Source organism: Belonocnema kinseyi, chromosome 1 (assembly GCF_010883055.1).
Source record: "Belonocnema kinseyi isolate 2016_QV_RU_SX_M_011 chromosome 1, B_treatae_v1, whole genome shotgun sequence".
Classification (NCBI taxonomy): Eukaryota; Metazoa; Arthropoda; class Insecta; order Hymenoptera; family Cynipidae; genus Belonocnema; species Belonocnema kinseyi.
The window spans coordinates 31,993,946-32,013,362 of NC_046657.1; the positions used below are offsets into that span (position 1 = coordinate 31,993,946).

At 20.9% G+C, this 19,417-nt stretch overlaps 1 protein-coding gene across 2 annotated transcripts in view; it reads left to right on the forward strand.

The window, feature by feature from the left end:
* LOC117174470 (ER degradation-enhancing alpha-mannosidase-like protein 3) overlaps nucleotides 1-19,417 on the forward strand; it is a 73,926-nt gene that overhangs the window by 36,754 nt on the left and 17,755 nt on the right. The window contains exons 9-12 of one of the 2 annotated variants that reach the window (XM_033363663.1): nucleotides 932-1,276; nucleotides 8,411-8,575; nucleotides 13,745-13,843; nucleotides 13,931-14,248. In XM_033363663.1, coding sequence (XP_033219554.1) covers nucleotides 932-1,276; nucleotides 8,411-8,575; nucleotides 13,745-13,843; nucleotides 13,931-14,248 — 927 coding nt within the window. The remainder of the gene's footprint in view (nucleotides 1-931; nucleotides 1,277-8,410; nucleotides 8,576-13,744; nucleotides 13,844-13,930; nucleotides 14,249-19,417) is intronic. The other variant, XM_033363747.1, reaches the window with a different exon arrangement.

A 19,417-nucleotide genomic window follows, 5' to 3' on the forward strand; every position in this document is an offset into this window, starting at 1 on the left:
ATTTTTGGTTTGAAAATGTATATTTTTATTGTTAAATTTTCAACTATTTGGTTGAATATTTAAAAATTTTGTTGCTAATTTCTTGTTTTACAGAGAAATTAATTTTTTTAATTGAAAATTTATCTTTTTCGTTGGTATTAAAAATGTTGAAATATTATATAATCTTTCAGGTTGAAAAATTTAAATATTGGGTTGAAATTTTAACTAGTTTAATGAAAATTTAATTCAAAATAATCATTTTTTTCGTTGAAAATTTAATTATTTGGTTGAAAATTAAACTATTTTTATAAAAAAATGTAATCTTTGGTTAAAAATTCATTGTTTTTTCGTTAAAAATTAAATTTTCAAATTGAAAATCCAGCTATTTGATTTTTGGTTTGAAAATGTATATTTTTATTGTTAAATTTTCAACTATTTGGTTGAATATTTAAAAATTTTGTTGCTAATTTCTTGTTTTTCAGAAAAATTAATTTTTTTAAATTGATAATCTGCCTATTTCATTTGTTATTGAAAATTAAACTATTTCGATCAAAATTTAAACATTTAGTTGAAAATTAATCTTTTTCGTTGAACTTGAACATTTTTAATATTCGGTTGAAAATGAAACTATAGTTGAATGAAAGTTGAATTCAAGTCTTCCAGTTAAACATTTATCATTTTATTTTTTTTTTTAAAGTTGTTTGTTTGTATGGAAAATTATTTTTTTAAACAGAAAATGTAACTATTTTATTTTTCGGTAAAAACTAGGGTAAAAAACGGATCTTTTTTAGTTCAAAATTCAACTATTTGGTTAAAAGTTGATATTTTTTTTCTTGAAAATTCAACTATGCTTACTTGAAATTTGAACTAGGTTTAAACAGAAATTAATTTTTTAAAAACTGAAAGGTGTTACGGGATTGATTGAAGGTGTGGGTGATAAATTTGATTGCAGGTTCACTGGGGCCATCATCCCTTGAGGCCGGAATTCCTGGAGTCGACCTATTTCCTATATAAAGCGACCGGTGATCATTATTATTTAGGAGTCGGTAGAAAAGTTCTGAAGAGTCTGCAGACTTATGCGAGAGTGCCTTGTGGTTATGCGGCCGTTTCAGACGTCCGGACTAATAAACACGACGACACGATGGACAGTTTTGTTCTCTCGGAAACTTTGAAATATCTTTTTTTGTTATTCGCCGAGCCCAGCGAACTTATTCTCGATTTGGACGAGTTTATTTTCACCACCGAGGGCCATTTACTGCCGCTCAGTTTGGCCTCTGTCCGGACAAATGCATCGGTCGTAAGTTTTTTTTTTTTTTTAATTTTATCGGAAATACTCTGGAAATCAGGAAATAGTCAGAGATTTAAAAAAATGAAAATTTAAAATGAATTTTCGGTATTTTGAAAGATTCCAAGGAATATTTAATTGATTTCCATCATTTAATGGGATTTTAAAGGATACAAAAATATTATATTATTATATTATTTCAGAGAATTTAAAAATATTTGAGGACATTTTGAAAGATATCAAAAAAACTTTTTATTGATTTCAAAAGCATTTTTGGGACTACAAAGTGTTTGAAATATTTCAGGATATTTTAAAAGATTCCAAGAAATGTTTAATTTATTTAAGTAATTAAATAGAATTTCAAACAATTTTAAAGGATTTAGAAAAATTTGAGAATTGCAAAAAATTTCAATTGTTTTCAGTACTTTAATGAGATACAAAAATATTTAAATGTATCGAAAAAAATTCCAAACCATTTAAAAAATGTTTGAAAGGACTTAAAAACTTTCGAGGACATTTTGAAAGATACCAAGAAACTTTTTATTGATTTCAATCATTTTTGGGATTACAAATAGTAGGATATTTTAAAAGATTACAAGGAATATTTAATTTATTTAAGGAATTAAATAGGATTTCAAAGGACTTAAAAATAGTTAAGGATATTTAGAAAAATTCTAATTCATTTCCAAAGGACTTAACAATATTTAGAGAATTTTAAAAGATTCCAAAAAAATTTCAATTGATTTCAGTAATTTAATGAGATTCCAAAGAATTTGAAATATTTGAGTGTATTTTAAAATATTCCAAGACGTTTTCAAGATATAATTTAAGGATTGAAAAATATTCAAGGGTATCTAACAAAATTCGAATCCATTTTATTTTAGGATATTTTAAAAGGTTCCAAGGAATTTTCAATTTATTAAAATGATTAAATGTATTTCAAAGAAATAATTTTAAAATGTTTAAAAGGATTTAAATTTTGTTTAGAGAATTCAAAAAGATTTCAAGGAATTTTCTATTTATTTATTTAAATAATTTAAGGTAATTTCAAAGAGTCAGAAATGTTTGAGGATATTTTAAAAGATTCCAAGGAATTTTCGATTAATTTCAATAATTTAATGGAATTTCAAAGGACTTTAAATATTTTAGGATATTTTAAAAGATTCTAAGGCACTTTCAAACAATAATTTAATGAGATTTGAAAGAATTAAAAAATATTTTACGGTATTTTCAGAGATTCTAAGGAATTAAAATTTTTCCTCTTACAATTTAATGAAATTTCGATGGATTTAAAAATATTCAAGGAAATCCAAAAAAATTCGAACCCATTTTATTTCAGGATATTTCAAAAGGTTCCAAGGCATTCTCAATTTATTTAAATAATTAAATGTATTTTAAAGAAACTTCAAAGAATTTAAAAATATTTTTAATATTTTAATTTTAATTTTTCATTTATTTTAATTGTTATATTTAATTTTTTATAATAATTATACTTTAATTATTGTAATATTTTAATTTTTTAGGGTATTGGAAAAAATTTCAATGAATTTTCAATTAATTTAAAAATATTTAAAAGCATTACAATTGTTTTTTAGACAATTCATAAAGATTTCAAGGAATTTTCTATTTATTTATTTGAGTAATCTAAGGTAATTTCAAAGGGTCACAAATGTTTTAGGATATTTTAAAAGCTTCCAGAGCATTTTCAAACAATAATTTAATGAGATTTGAACAAATTTGAAATATTTTTGGTTATTTTAAAATATTTCAAGCCATTTTTTCTTGATTTCAATCATTTTTAGGATTTCGAAAGATTTAAAATATTTTAGGGTGTTTAAAAATATTGCAATGCATTTTCACGGGATTTCAAAAGATAAAAAAAATGTATCTTCCAAATCAAAAAAATTTTTTTAATTAAATAAAATTTCCTGTCACCATTCAAAAAAAATCTGTTAATTAAAATTTATTGATGTATTAATCTAAAACGGTTTAATTACATTTTCAGTTGAAATAATTAATTTTCAACCAAGAAAAAGGGAATTTTCACCAAATAGTTCAATTTTCAATCAAACTGATGAATCTTTGATAAAAAAAATTAATTCTCAACAAAAAATTTAATATTTGATATTTCCACAGAAAATATTTTAATTTTTAATTGAAAAAAAGCTAATTAAACCAAAAAAAACAACGAATTTTTTAAGAAAAATTGAATTTACAACACAAAAATATGCATTTTCTACCAAAATAATCAAATTTTCGACTAAAAAATACGATTTTTCAACAACAAAAAACTGAATTTTCAAGTGAAAAAGATCGGTTTTCTAGAAAAAATGGAATAGTTTAATTTTTATTTAAAAAATTTATTTTCAGAGAGAAAAAAAAACGAATTTATAAACAACTTTGTTGATTTTTCAACTAAAGAAATGAACTTTTAAATAAAGTAATGCATCTTTAATCAGAAAAATAACTTTTGAACCAAATTTTAAGTTAGAAAAATAAGTTTTTAACCAAATAAAATAAATTTTCAACCAAGAAGATTTAATGTCCGTAAAAAGAAAATTTCAACGAAAAATTCACTGGTTAAATTAGGCCAAAAAATTAATTAAAAATTTTAAAAGACGAATTTTTAAACCAAAAAAAAATAATTTTTAAGAAAACGCATGAATTTTCAATCTAATATTTAAATTTTCAACCGAAAAGCTTAATTTTCTACTAAAAAAAGGCAGATTTTCAACAAAATAGGCGAATTTCCAACTAAAAAAAATATCTATTTCAAACAAAAAATAAAATATATTAATTTTAAGTTAGAGAAATAATGTTTTAACCAAATAAAATAAATTTCCAACCAAAAATATTAAATAAGTATTAAAAAATGAATAAAAAATGGACTGGTTAAATTATTAGTCAAAAAATTAATTTTATATATAAAAAAACTAATTTTTAATAAAATAGATGAATTTCTAATTCAAAAATTTAATTTTAAACAAAAAATAGAATAGTTTAATTTTAAGTTCGAGAAATAATTTTGTAACCAATTAAAATAAATTCTCAACAAAACAGATTAAATTTATAGTAAAAAAAATGGTTATCAAAAAAAAATTCAGTACATAAAAAATCAATTTTTTTCCAAACAAATGAAATTTCAACCAAAAAGATTAATTTTCTACCAAATACGAATTATTTTTCACAAAATACATGAATTTTCAGCCAAACATTTTAATTTTTAATGGAATTTTCAACCTCATATTTTAATTTTTAACTAAAAAAGATGAATTCTAAACAAAAAGTAGAATATTTTCATTTTCAGCTAGAGAGATTATTTCTTAAGCAGATAAAATAATTTTTCAACGAAATAGTTAAATTTTCAACCAAACGAATGATTTTTTAACCAAAAAAATTAATTGTCTAGAAAAAAAATGTCTAATGAAAAATGGAATGGAATTATTAAAAAAATAATAATTTTCAATTTAAAAAACTCATTTTCATCCAAGCAAATGAAATTTCAACCAAAAAAATTATTTTCTACCAAATAAAAATAAATTTTTACGGAATACGTGAGTTTTCAACAAAAAAAAAACGAATTTTTAAACCAAAAAATTTGAAATAATTTAGGGTATTTTTAAATATTTGAATGCATTTTCACGGGGTTTCAAAAGATTTTAAATATGTTTAAAGAAATGTAGGTAATTTTAAAAGATTCCAAAGCATTTTGAATCTTTTGTCAGTAATTGAATTAGATTTCAAAGGATTGGCAAATATTTAAGAGTATTAAAAAAAATCCAATCATTTTTAAGGAATTTGAAAGGGTATTTTAAAAATTGTTATGGAATTTTAAAAGATTCCAAGGCATTGTCAAGAAATAATTTAATGAGATATCAAATTATTCTATAATATTGAAGGTTATTTATAAAGAATCCAAGGATTTTTTAAAAGATTTCAGTAATTTAATGAGATTTCACAAGATTAAGAAATCTTGGAGGATATTAAAAAAATTCCAATCCATTTCCAAGGGATTTCAAAAGGTTTCAAAGGATTTAAAAATTGTATGGAATTTAAAAATATTCAAAGGATATTTGAATTTATTTTAGCAATTTAATGAGATTTCAGAAAATTTTAAATATTTGAGGGTATTTTAAAAGACTCAAAAATATTGAAGGATATTTTAAAAGAATTTTTAACAAAAGAGATAAATTTTCAACTAAAATTATAAATCTTCAACCAAACAATAAACTTAATATTCAACCAAATCAGATTAATTTCTCTTCAAAATAATTGAATTTTTAACTAAAAAAATGGTATTTTTTTCGAAAAAAAAAATAAAAATAAAATTTTTAAACGAAAAGGCCAAATTCAAAATGGTAACTTTTTTGATAATAAATTTTTTATACAAAAATTTAACCATTCCAGTCGAAATTTTAACTATTTTGCTGAAAATTCATTTTTTTTTGTAAAAACTCAAGTTTTTATTAGAAAATTTAACTGTTCTATTTTTTGGTTAAAAATGTATCTTTTTTGGATGAAAATTGAACTATTTTATGGAAAAAATGTGTCTTTTTTTTATTTGAAAATTTAACTATTTCGTTGAAAATCCACATACTGTGTAAAAAAATCGATTTTTTTGGTAAAAAATTATCTTTTTCTTTGCATGTTAATTTTCTTGTTTGAAAATTCTCCTCTTTGGTTAAAAATGCAAGTATACCAGTCAAATATTTATTTTTTGAGTTGAAAATTATTCTTTTATGTTGAATATAAAATTACTTGGTTGAAAGGGTAACTCTCTTGCTACAATATAATTTTTTTGGTTAAAGATTATCAATTTTTAACTAAAAATTTAATTATTCGAGTAGAAAATGAAACTATTTTGCTTAAAATAAGTTTTATTCATTTTTGGTTAAGAATTAGATTTTTAACGGAAGATTTAACAATTTTATTTTTGGTTGAAATGTATCTTTTTTTTAAAATGAAAATTGATATTTTCATTTCCAAATTAAACTAGTTGTTTGAAAATTTATGAACTTTGTGAAAAATTCTACTTTTTCTAGAAAATTAAACTTTATGGCTGAAAATTCATAACTGTGTTTGAAAATTAATTCCTTTAAACTGAAAATTTGAATGTCCATTTTTGGTTGAAATATTTAACCGGATATAAAATATTTAGCCGAATATTTAACTTTTTTTTTTGTAAATTTGTTTATTCTTTTGTTTAAAATTATTATTTTTTACACTGAAAATGTAACTGTTATTCAAGTATAATATTCCATAATTTTAGATAAAAATCCAACTTTTTGGTTGAAGTTTTGGTTGAAATTTCATCTTTTTAGTTGCAAATTCAACTATTCCAGTTAAACAGTCATTATTTTAATTAATAATTCATCAGTTTAGTTGAAAGTTTATTTTTTCAAATTGAAAATGTAACTATGCCATTTTTGGTTAAAAATTTATTTTTTTTAAAGTTCAAAATTCAACTATTTGGGTGAAAATTTATGTATTTTGTTGAAAAATCGTATTTTTTAGTAAAAGATTAATCTTATAGTTTGAAAATTGATCATTTTCGTTACAAATTCAAGTATCCTAATAAAATATTAATAATTTTAGTTGAAAATTCATCACATTTGATTGAAAATTTAGCTATTTTGTTGAAATTCTGTTGTGATTGTTGAAAATTAATTTTTTTTCAACTGAAAATTTAACAATTCTATTTATAGTTAAAGACTGATATTTTTTAGTTTTAAATTCATCTATTTCGTTAAAAATTCATGGATTTTGTTGAAAAATTTCCTATTTTTAAATAAAATTAACCTTCTTGTTGAAAATTTATCTTTTTTAATTGAAAATAAAACTACTTGGTTGGAAGTTAAATAATTTTGTTATAAATTTATCTATCGCAGATGAATATTTGTAATTTTAATTCAAAATTCACCAATTTGGTTGAAAATTTTCGGTTTCTAATTAGAAAATTAATTTATTTCATTTTTTGTTGAATTTTTTTTTGCAGAAAATTCAACTATTTGGTAGAAAATTCGTCTCTGAGAAAATTCGTTTTTCCTCTTCTTGAAAATAAATATATTTTATTTTTGGTTTAAAATGTATCTTTTCAGTTAAAAATTGAACTATTTGGTTGTAAATCAATCTGTTTTGGTTGAAGATTCTCCATTTTATTTTGAAATTCATCTTTGGTCGAAGATTCTGTCTTTTTTTTGTTGAAAATTTGTCATTTTGGTTTAAAAAATTAAACTGCCTTTTTTTTAATTGACCGTTTTTCGTGAAAATGAAACTGTTTGGTTGAAAATTCGTCTCTTAGAAAATTCGTTTTTCCTCTTCTTGAAAATAAATATATTTTATTTTTGGTTTAAAATGGATCTTTTCAGTTAAAAATTGAACTATTTGGTTGTAAATCAATCTGTTTTGGTTGAAGATTCTCCATTTTATTTTAAAATTCATCTTTGGTCGAAGATTCTGTCTTTTTGTTGTTGAAAATTTGTCATTTTGGTTTAAAAAATTAAACTGCCTTTTTTTTAATTGACCGTTTTTCGTGAAAATGAAACTGTTTGGTTGAAAATTAATCGATTTTGTTAACGATTGACCATTTTTATGAAAAATTAATTCCTGGTTAAAAATTCATTCTTTTTTTTTGTCGAAACTTCATCTTTTTGGATTTAAAAAACCAACTGTTCGATTGAAAATTTATCTCTGAATAAAAAGTTCACCGTTTTGATTAAAAAATTTTGGGTTAAAAATTAATTTTTCATTTTGTTTAAAAAATATATTTTTTTGGTTGAGAATTGATCTTTTTTAGTTGAAAATTCAACTATTTAAATATAAATTTTTTGTTAAAAATTGATCTCTTTTAGTTTAAAATTCAACTATTTTAATTGAAAATTAATCTGTTTTCATTTTAGATTCATAATTTTAATTGAAATAAATTTTTGCGTTTAGCGGCAAGTATGAATATGTTACTTTTAGTTGACTGGGAAAATAAAAAATCTTGACCGGGAAAAAATCGGAAATTTGATATCATCCGCCGAATCGCTATTTTTAATATTTAATATTTTTATTATTTATTACATTATTATAGTATCTGTTATTTATTATGTATTTTTATTGATTATTTTTATTATTTAATATATATTTAATATTTTATTTTAGCAGGATTTCGAAAGAGAGGTCGTACAAGTTGACGATTCGGATAGAACTTGTCCGAATAGTCTGCATTTATTCCCTGCATCAGTGAGACAACCTTTACGAAATATGGTTGAAGATGTCTGCCCTAGACGAAATTTCAAACGAAGATTAAGCGCCTCACAATTCCAGGTAGGTTCTTTTTTTTTAATTTACCGAGATAGGAATCATTTAAAGTTCAATTTTTTAAAATTTTAATTCAGTTAAAAATCCAAAACTCACTCCCTTCCAATGCTAAAAAAACATTTCTTCTTTTAATTCAGAAAAATGGGGAAAAAACATTCCCCCTTTTTTTCTTAAGAAAAATTTTTGAAACGAAAATTTTCCTTTTCCAATTAAGAAAAAGCAGTTTTCTCCCTTTCAACTTAATAAGTGTGTTAACATTAAAAAAATTCTTTTTCTAATTCAAAAATAAAAAATTAGAAGAAAAATCATCTCTTTTATATTTTAGAAATAAAAATTTCCTCTCTTCAAACTTAATAAAATTTTTTTTTTAAACTCCCCGCTTCCATATCAGAAAAATTTGAAAATAAAAATAATAAAAATATGCATTTTCTACTAAAATAATCGAATTTTCGACTAAAAAATGAAATTTTTAACAGAAAAAAAACTGAATTTTCAAGTGAAAAAGATCAGTTTTCTAAAAAAATGGAATAATTAGATTTATATTAAAAAATTCATTTTCAGCGAGAAAAAAAACGAATTTACAAACAACTTTTTTAATTTTTTAACTAAAGAAATAAACTTTTAAATGAAGTAATGCATCTTTAATCAGAAAAATAACTTTTGAACCAAATTTTCAGTTAGAGAAACAGATGAATTTTTAAAGAAAAAGATTTAATGACCGTAAAAAGAAAATTTCATCGAAAAATTGACTGGTTAAATTAATCCAAAAAACTTATTTAAAATTTTAAAAGACGAATTTTTAAACCAAAAAAGAATAATTTTTAAGAAAACACATGAATTTTCAATCTAATATTTAAATTTTCAACCGAAAAGCTTAATTTTCTACTAAAAAAAGGCAAATTTTCAACAAAATAGGCGAATTTCCAACTAAAAAAAATATCTATTTCAAACAAAAAAAAAATATATTAATTTTAATTTAGAGAAATAATGTTTTAACCAAATGAAATAAATTTCCAAGCAAAAATATTAAATGAGTATTAAAAAAATGAATAAAAAATGGTCTGGTTAAATTATTAGTCAAAAAATTCATTTTATATATAAAAGAAAACTAATTTTTAATAAAACAAGAATAATTTTTAACTAAATATTTGAATTTTTAATCACAAATTTTAATTTTCTATTAAATAACGAATTTCCAACTAAAGAAAAAGATATATTTTAAACAAAAAATTAAATATTTTAATTTTAAGTTAGAGGAATAATTTTTTAACCAAATAAAATAAGTTTTCTACTAGAAAGATTAAATCAGTATTAAAAAAAAATTAAACAAAAAATGGAATGGTTAAATTATTAGTCAAAAAATTAATTTTGAATATAAAAAAAAACTCAGTATATAAAAAATTAATTTTTTCCAAGCAAATGAAATTTCAACCAAAAAGATGAATTTTCTACCAAATGCGAATTATTTTTAACAAAATACATGAATTTTCAGCCAAACATTTTAATTTTTAATGGAATTTTCAACCTCATATTTCAATTTTTAACTAAAAATGATGTATTCTAAACAAAAAGTAGAATATTTTCATTTTCAGTTAGAGAAATAATTTTTTAAGCAGATAAAATAATTTTTCAAACGAAATAGTTTAATTTTCAACCAAACGACTGATTTTTTAACCAAAAAAATTAATTGTCTAGAAAAAAATTTTCAATAAAAAATGGAATGGAATTATTTTATAAAATTCACTTTTAATTTAAAAACCTCATTTTCACCCAAGCGAATGAAATGTCTACCAAAAAAATTATTTTCTACCAAATAACAATAAATTTTTACGGAATATATGAATTTTCAACAAAAAAATTTCACTTTTAATAGAATTTTCAACTAAATAGTTCAATTTTCAAACTAACGAATGAATTTTCAACCGGAAAGCTTAATTTTCTGCTTAAAAAAAAAATTTTAACAAAATAGAAGAATTTCCAATTGAAAAGATAAATTTTAAACAAAAAATACAATATTCTAATTTTAAGTTAGAGAAGTAATTTTGTAAACGAAAAAATCAATTTTCATCCAAAAAGATTAAATTTCTATAAAAAAAAGATCGAAAAATGGACTGGATAAATTATTAGTCAAAAAAATTAATTAAAAATTTTTTAAAACTTATTCTTAATAAAAAAAGAATAATTTTTAACAAAATATATGAATTTAAACTAAATATTTTATTTTTTAATGGAGTTTTTAACCTAAGAAAGATAAAAAGGATAATTTTTGACAAAAATAGACGAATTTCCAACTAAAAAAAAAAATTAGATTTGAAACAAAAAATAAAATATTTTAATTTTAAATTAAAGAAATAATTTTTCACGAAATAAAATACATTCTCAACCAAAATATCATAAGTACACTAAAAAAAATAGACTGGTTAAATTATTAGTTAAAAAAATTCATTTTCAATTCAGAAATACTAACTTTCAACAAAAAAGAATAATTTTTAACAAAATATATGAATTTAAACTAAATATTTTATTTTTTAATGAAGTTTTTAACCTAATATTTTAAATGGTAATCAAGAAGGTTAATTTTGTATTTTAAAAAAGCCAAATTTGCAAAAAAAATAGATATATTGTAAACAAAAAATTAAAAAATTCACTTTTAAGTTAGAGAAGTAATTTTGTAACCAAATAAATAAAATTTTCAACCAAAAAGAATAATTATTTACTAAAAACACCGACTGGTTAAATTATTATTAAAAAAAATTAATTCTCAATCTAAAAAAAACACTAATTTTCCACCAAAAAAGAATAATCTTTAACAAAATACATGCAATTTTAATCAAATATGTTATTTTTAAATGGTTTTTTTTTACCTTATATTTGAATTTTTAATCAGAAAGCTTAATTTTCTATTAAAAAAAGACATGTTTTGAACAAAATAGATGAATTTTCGACCTAAAAAGATACGTTTCAAACCAAAAATAGAATAGTTTAATTTTAAGTTAGAGAAATAAGTTTTTAACCCAATAAAATAAACTTGCAAATAAAAAGATCAACAAAAAATGAACTGGTTAAATGATTAGTAATAAAAAATGAATTTGCAGTTTAAAAAAAAACTACATTTCAACCAAAAGGATTCATTTTTACCAAAAAATACTAATTTTTAACCAAACTTTTATTTTCCACTGAAAAAGATCAATTCTAAACAAAAAGTAGAATATTTTAATTTTCGTTTAGAGAAATAAGTTTTCAAGCTGATAAAATAAATTTTTAACTAATTAAATTTCGTTCTAGGAAAAGAAAAAGATTTCGATCCAATATTTAGTTAATTTTTTTGTTAAACTAATTAATTTTCAACCAAATATTTTAATGTTTAATGAAATTTTCTACCTTTTAGTTGAATTAGTCAAAAAAAAGATTAATATTCTATCGCAAGAGACAAAGTTTCAACAAAATACAGAAAAATTTCAAGCGAACATAAAACATTTAAATTTTCAGTGTATTGAATTAATTTTCAATAAGAAAAAAACTAATTTTTAATCCAAAGAAATGAATTTGGATCGAAAAAAATTATTTTTATATACAAAAAATTAATTTTCAACAAAATACACGTTTTTTTAAACTTGAAAATGTATTTTTTTGAATTATTTTCTTCCAATTAAAAAAAAATTTGAAATTAAATTTTTTTCCTTTTGAACTTAATAAAAAAATTTTAAAAGTTCCCTTCTTCCAATTCAGAAATAACTTGAAGAAACCCTCCTTCTGTCTTAAGAAAAATGTTAAAAAGAAACAAATGGCCTCTTCCAATTCATAAAAAAAAATTATTAAAATTTTGTCCCTTTGTACTCTATACAAATTTAAAAACAAAATTTTAATGTCTCTTCTAATTAAAAATAAATATCCTGTTTTCCATATTAATAAAAATATTTTAATACCAAAATTCCCTTTTTCTAATTGAAAAATACAAAATTAAAACAAAAATTATTTCTTTTATAATTTAGAAATAAAAATTTCCTCTCTTCCAACTAAAAAAAATTTTTTTAAAAACTCCCCGCTTCCAAATTAGAAAAAATCTATTAATTAAAATGTATTGATGTATTAATCTAAATCTTTTATTATATTTTCAGTTAAAATAATTAATTTTTAACCACGAAAAAGGGATTTTTCACAAAATAGTTCAATTTTCAACCAAACTGATGAATCATTGATAAAAAAATTAATTCTCAACAAAAAATCTTATATTTAATCTAATAGTTGATACAAAAATATACATTTTCTACCAAAAATAATCGAATTTTCGATTAAAAATTACGATTTTTTAATAACAAAAACTTAATTCTCAACTGAAAAAGATAAATGTTCTAGAAAAAAATGGAATAGTTTTTATTTTATTAAAAAATTCATTTTCAGTGAGAGAAAAAACGAATTTACACAAAACGTTGTTAAATTTTTAACCAAATCGTTGAATTTTCAATTCAGAAGACGAATTTTCCTCAAAAGAAAACAAATTTTCAACAAAAAATGGAATAGTTAAATTCTAAATTAGAGAAATAAGTTTTTAAACAAATAAAATTAATTTTTCACTAAATAGTTCAATTTAAAAAAAAAAACAGACAAATTTTCAACCGGAAAACTTAATTTTCTACTAAAAAAAAAATAAATTTTGAACAAAATAGATGAATTTCCAACTGAAAAGATAAATTTTAAACAAAAAATACAATATTCTAATTTTAAGTTAGAGAAATAACTTTTTAACCAAATAAAATAAATTTTCAACTTAAAAGATGAAATGTCTACTAAAAAAAAAAAGAATGAAAAGTGGACTGGTTAAATTATTAGTCAAAAAAATTAATACAAAATTTGTAATAAAAAAATAATAATTCTTAACAAAATACATGAATTTTCAACCAAATATATATTTTTTTAAAAGTAGATTTTCTAACCTAATATTTAAACTTTTAATCAAAAAGGGTAATTTTCTACTAAAAAAAAATAAATTTTCAAAAAAATAGACGAATTTCCAACTAAAAAAAGATCAATTTTAAACAAAAAATAGAATATTTTAATTTCAAGTTAAAGTAATAATTTTTTAACCAAATCAAAGAAATTCTCAACCAAAATCACTCAATAAAATCTCGAAATTTATTGCAAATAGCAAGAAGCTTATTACAATATTGTTTTTAGGCGAACAATCTTGAGCATTTGAAAATGCTGGGCGACATGGGAATTACAATTTTGACTCTGCAAGATGGTCGTGTTCAATTTCTTCACACTTTTTCGAATGTAAGTTTGAAAAAAAAAAGTTGATAACAAAAAATATTATTACATTTTTTGTTATTAATTAAAAAAAAAAAAATTCTTATTTCTCAGGCTAAAAGTACACACGACGCCGAGGAGGGACTACTTTTTATGCAGGAAATGATTGAACTGAGTAAAATGCAGTCGCAACAATCGGAAACGAAACCACAGTCGGTTGTTTTTACAAAACCGGGAAGCGATCCGCCCCAGGAAGTGACACTTTTGGCCGGACCGGCACATTTCTCGCCAGAGTTGAGAGGATCGAATAAAATTTCGGGAAAAGTCATTTTTGCAAATCCACTCTCGGGTTGTTCCGATTTTATCAATGAAGAGAAATTGAGGGGGAAAATTGTCATTGTTAATCGGGGCAGTTGCATGTTTATTGAAAAGGTAAGCAATATTTTATCATTAATTTAATTAATTCATTGAATTTTTAAAGATTCTTAAATTTATTTAAATTCTGTTGCTTTTTCTTTGATAATGCTAATTTTCATTTTAAAATTCTAACGTAATTTAAGATTATTATCAAGTTTTAAATCTTCTTTGAAATTTTATGATTGTTTAATAAAAATTTTATTTTTCGTTTAAAAACACTTTAAAAAAACGGAAATTGACCAAGCTTTCAAATTTTATTATTTTTGACAAAAATCTTTGGATTTAAATTTAATTATTTTTTCTTTAAGAAACAAATAATTACGTAAAGTACAGCATAACCTAAAATTGTTGAAGTTAAGGTAATTGTAAATGATTTTTAAAGTATATTTATTTTTGTTTGATAATGCTAATTTTTTGTGTAAAACTTCAACTTAGGTTAAATATTTTATTTTTTTTTATTAATTTTTTCTTATAAAATTATTTATCTTGCCATAAAAATAGAATTGTTAACCTGAAATTGTGAAAAAATTATGAATCTTCTTTCAATCTAATTTAAATTTTATTATTTCAAAACAAAATCTCTGGATTGTTCAAAGTTGCTAATCTTCTTTAAAACATATACATATATATTTTTTAAATTAAAAATACCAATTTTTTACGGAAAACGCCAAAATAATCCAAAATTTGTAGGAAAATTCCAAATCATTCTCAACTTAGCTAAAAATATGTTTTTTTAAATTCATGTTTAAGATTTTTATTTATAAAAATCCGCATCCAACCGAAAAAACATATTTATTAACTTGAAATTGTTAAAAAATTATGAATCTTCTTTAAAATCAAATCATTTTTTAATAAAAATTTCACTTTTGCACGAAAAAAATTTTAAAAATCTGAAATTGAACAAACTTGTAAATTTTATTATTTCAAACCAAAATCTTTGGATTCAAACCTTATTATTTTTTGTTTAAGAAACAAATATTTATCTAAAATATAACCTAACCTAAAATTTTTCAAAACTTGTCAATCTTTTTTAGAATATGAACTTTTCAACTGGAAATATCAATTTGCAACAAAAAACAATAAAATAATCCCAAATTAAAAGATTATAAATCTTGCTCAAAGTATAATTAATTTGTTTTAATAGTACCCATTGTCGATGTAAAATTCGAACATAACCTACAATTGTTTAAAATTTATTAATCTTTTTTGAGATCTAGTGATTTTTAAGTAAAATGGTAATTTTTCGACGAAAAACCGTGACATCTGAAATTATTTGAGCTTGTAAATTTGATTTTTTGAAACAAAAATCATTGGGTCTAAATCTAATGAAATTTTGCTTAAAAATACAAATTAATTATGTAAAACTAAAATTTAACCTAAAACTGTTAAAAACGCGTGAATCTTTTTTAAAATATAATTTTATGAATTAAAAATAACAATTTTGGACGAAAAGCACGAAAATAATCAAAAATTGTCAAAATGTTCTAAATCCTGTTAAATTATAATAATTTTTGTTTGATAATGCCAATTTTCGTTCCTTAAAGTCCAACATAGCCTAAAATTGTTTAAAAAATTATCAATCTTCTTTAAAATATAATCATTTTTAAATAAAAATGCCATTTTTCGACGCAAAACACTAACAGAATCTGAAATTGTTCAATTTTGTAAATTTTGTTATTTAAAACATAAATTATTGGATTTAGATCTAATAATTTTTTTGTTTAAAAATAAAAAGTTCCTATGTAAAACTAAAACATAACCTAAAATTGTTCAAAACTTGTGAATCTTTTTAAGAATCTTTTTTCTTCTCTTTTTTTTTGTAATGCTCATTTTTGTTTTAAAATTTTCATGTAAAGTAAAATTGATAAAAAAAATCTAAATCTTTAAACGTAATGATTTTTAAATCGAAATTTAATTTTTTGATTAAAAACTCTATCAAAATCTCGAATTTTCAAGTTTTTAAATTTTATTATTTTAAACAAATATCGTTGGATCTAAATCTAATGATATTTTGCTTATAAATACAAATTAACGATGTAAAACTACAAAATAACCTAAAATCGTGGAAAATTTCTAAAATTTTTTCAAATTATTGCTTTAAAATGTAAAGATTTTTTTTTTAAAGTTTCATTTTTCAACGAAAAACATTAACAAAATCTGAAATCGTTGAAGATTCAGATGTTATTATTGCAAACCAAAATCATTGAATTTAAATCTAATGATTTTTTGTTTAAAAATACAAATTTCGGATTTAAAATGCCAAGATAACCTAAAATTATTAAAAATTGTGAATTTTCTTTGAAATCTGATGTGAAAATTAAAATTAAAAATACGAATTTCCGACGAAAAGCACTAAAATAATTCATTATTGTCAAAGATTCCAAATCATTTTCAAATTATAATCATTTTTATTTGGTAACGCCAATTTTCGATATAAAATACTAACTTAACCTAAAATTGTTTAAAAAATCTGTATCTTCTTTGAGACCGATTGTTTTTTTAATAAAATTTTATTTTCAAACAAAATCTGAAATATTTTAATCTTTTAAATTTCATTATTTTAAATCAAAATCATTGGATTTAAATCTAAAGATTCTTTATTTAACAATAAAAATGTGTAGTGAAATACCATAACATAACCTAAAGCTGTTCAAAACTTTTGAATATTTTTTGGTGTATAAATTTTTTAACTAAAAATACCAAATTCCGACTGAAAAAATTAAAATAATACAAATTTGTTAAAATATTCTAAATCTTGCTAAAATTATAATGATTTTGTTTTGATTATGCCCTTTTTCCTTCTAAAATTTCAACGTAAACTAAAATTGGTCAGAAATTACGAATTTACTTTAAACTTAATGATTTTTTAATAAAAATTTCACTTTTGGACGAAAAAAAATAACAAAATCTGAAATTGACCAAGCTTTTAAATTGTATTATTTCAAATAAAGATCTCTAGATTTAGATTTATTTATTGTTTGTTTAAAAATACAAATAATTACGTAAAATACAAGATAACGTAACGTTTCTAAAAAACTGTGAAATTTTGTTCTTGAGAAATAATTTTTTTTAACTAAAAATACCAATTTCCCATGGAAAACAGTTAAAAATTTAATGATTTTTTCTTTAAAAATAAAAATTAACGATTTAGAACTACAACATAACCTGAAGTTGTGAAAAATTGCGTATCTTAAAAATTATTAATATTATTGAAAATCTAAAGAATTTGTAATAAAAATTTTATTGTTAGAAGTCAAACACTAACAAAATTTTAAAATATTTAAGATTGTAAATTTTATTATTTGAAACAAAATAAATACAAATTAAAGATTTAAAACTAAAACATATCCTAAAATTGTTAAAAAGTTGTAAATCTTAATTGAAATATAACTTCTTAAAGTAAAATTGCCAATTTCAAACCAAAAACCCCAAAATAATCTAAAATTATTCAAAAATGATAAATGTTGTCCAAATTATAATTATTTTGCTTTGATGTTGCCAATTTTCGTTGTAAAATTCGAACGTAACCTAAAATTGTGCAAAAACCATCAATCTTCTTTAAAATTTATTGATTTTTTAATAAAAATTTCATTTTTCGACGAAAAATACTAATACAATCGGAAATCTTCAAGTTTATGAATTTTGAATCTTTTTAAAAATATAATTTAAAAAAATTAAAAATGCCAATTTCTGTTGGAAAAAACTAAAAGAATCTAAAATTGTTCAAAAATGCTCAATTTTGTTCAAATTATACTGATTTTTCATTGATAATGTTCATTTTCGTTGCAAAATAATGATTTTTTCTTTAAAAATACAAATTAACAAATGTAAAACTAAATATAACCTAAAATTGTTAGAAAGTCCCGAATATTCTTGGAAATATAATTTTGTTTGATTAAAAATGCCAATTTCCGACGAAACCACAAAAAAATAATTTTAAATTCTTAAGATTCAACGTAACCTAAAATTGGGCAGAAACTACGAATCTTCCTTGAATTTTGAATCTAATGATTTTTTAATAAAAATTCAATTTTTCAACGAAAAACTCTAACAAAATCTGAAATTGTTCAAACTTTTAAGTTTTATTATTTCAAACGAAAAGCTTGGGACTTGAATTGATTGATTTTTTTTTTTTTAAATACAAATTTCTTATTTAAAATACCAACATAACCTAATATTGTTGTAAAAAATTCCGAAACTTCTTTAAAATATTTTTTTTTTTAAATTAAAAATGCTAAATTTCGTTCCAATTATAATGATTTTGATAATGCCAATGTTCGTTGTAGAATTCAAACGTAACCTAAAACAGTTAAAAGTTGCATATCTTCTTTGAAAACTAATTTTTTTATTGAAAATACCACAATATCCACAATTGTTAAAAAATTATAAATTTTTTAAAAATCATTATTTTGTTTTGATATAGCCAATTTACGTTGTTAAATTTCAACATTACATACAATTATTTGAAAATTATGAATTTTCTTTCAAATCTAATATTTTTTTTGTAAAAATTGCATTTTTCGATGAAAAACAGTAAAAAAAACTCTGAACTTGTTTACATTTGTAAATTTTATGATTTCAAACAAAAATGATTGTATTTAAACCTAATGATCTTTTGTTTAAAAATTCAAATTAACATTTTAAAACTAAAACATAACCTAAAATCGTTTAAAAGTTGCGAATATTTTTTAAGAAATTCAATTTCTTTTATTAAAAATACAAGTTTCGAACGAAGAACACTAAAATAATTCTTATGCTTTTTTTATAAAATTTTTATTTTTTAACGAAAAATGCGAAATAATCTTAAATTGTACATGATTTTCTGCTAAATTATAATAATTTTTGTTTGATAATGCCAATTTTTTATTTAAAATTCTAACGTAACCTAAAATTGATAAAGATTATGAAATTGTGAAAAAGTTGCGAATCTTCTTTTAAATATAATTTTTTTAATCTAATTTTTTAAATTAAAAATACCAATCTCCGATGAAAAACACTAAATACAAATAAATACGTAAAACTAGAACATAACCTAAAATTGTTTAAAATTCGCGAATCTTTTACGAAATGTAATTTTTTGTTTAAAATACCAATTTCCGAAGGAAACCCCTAAATCATCCAAAATTGTCAAAAATTCTAAATCTTGTGCAAATTATATTGATTTTTGTTTGATAATGCCGATTT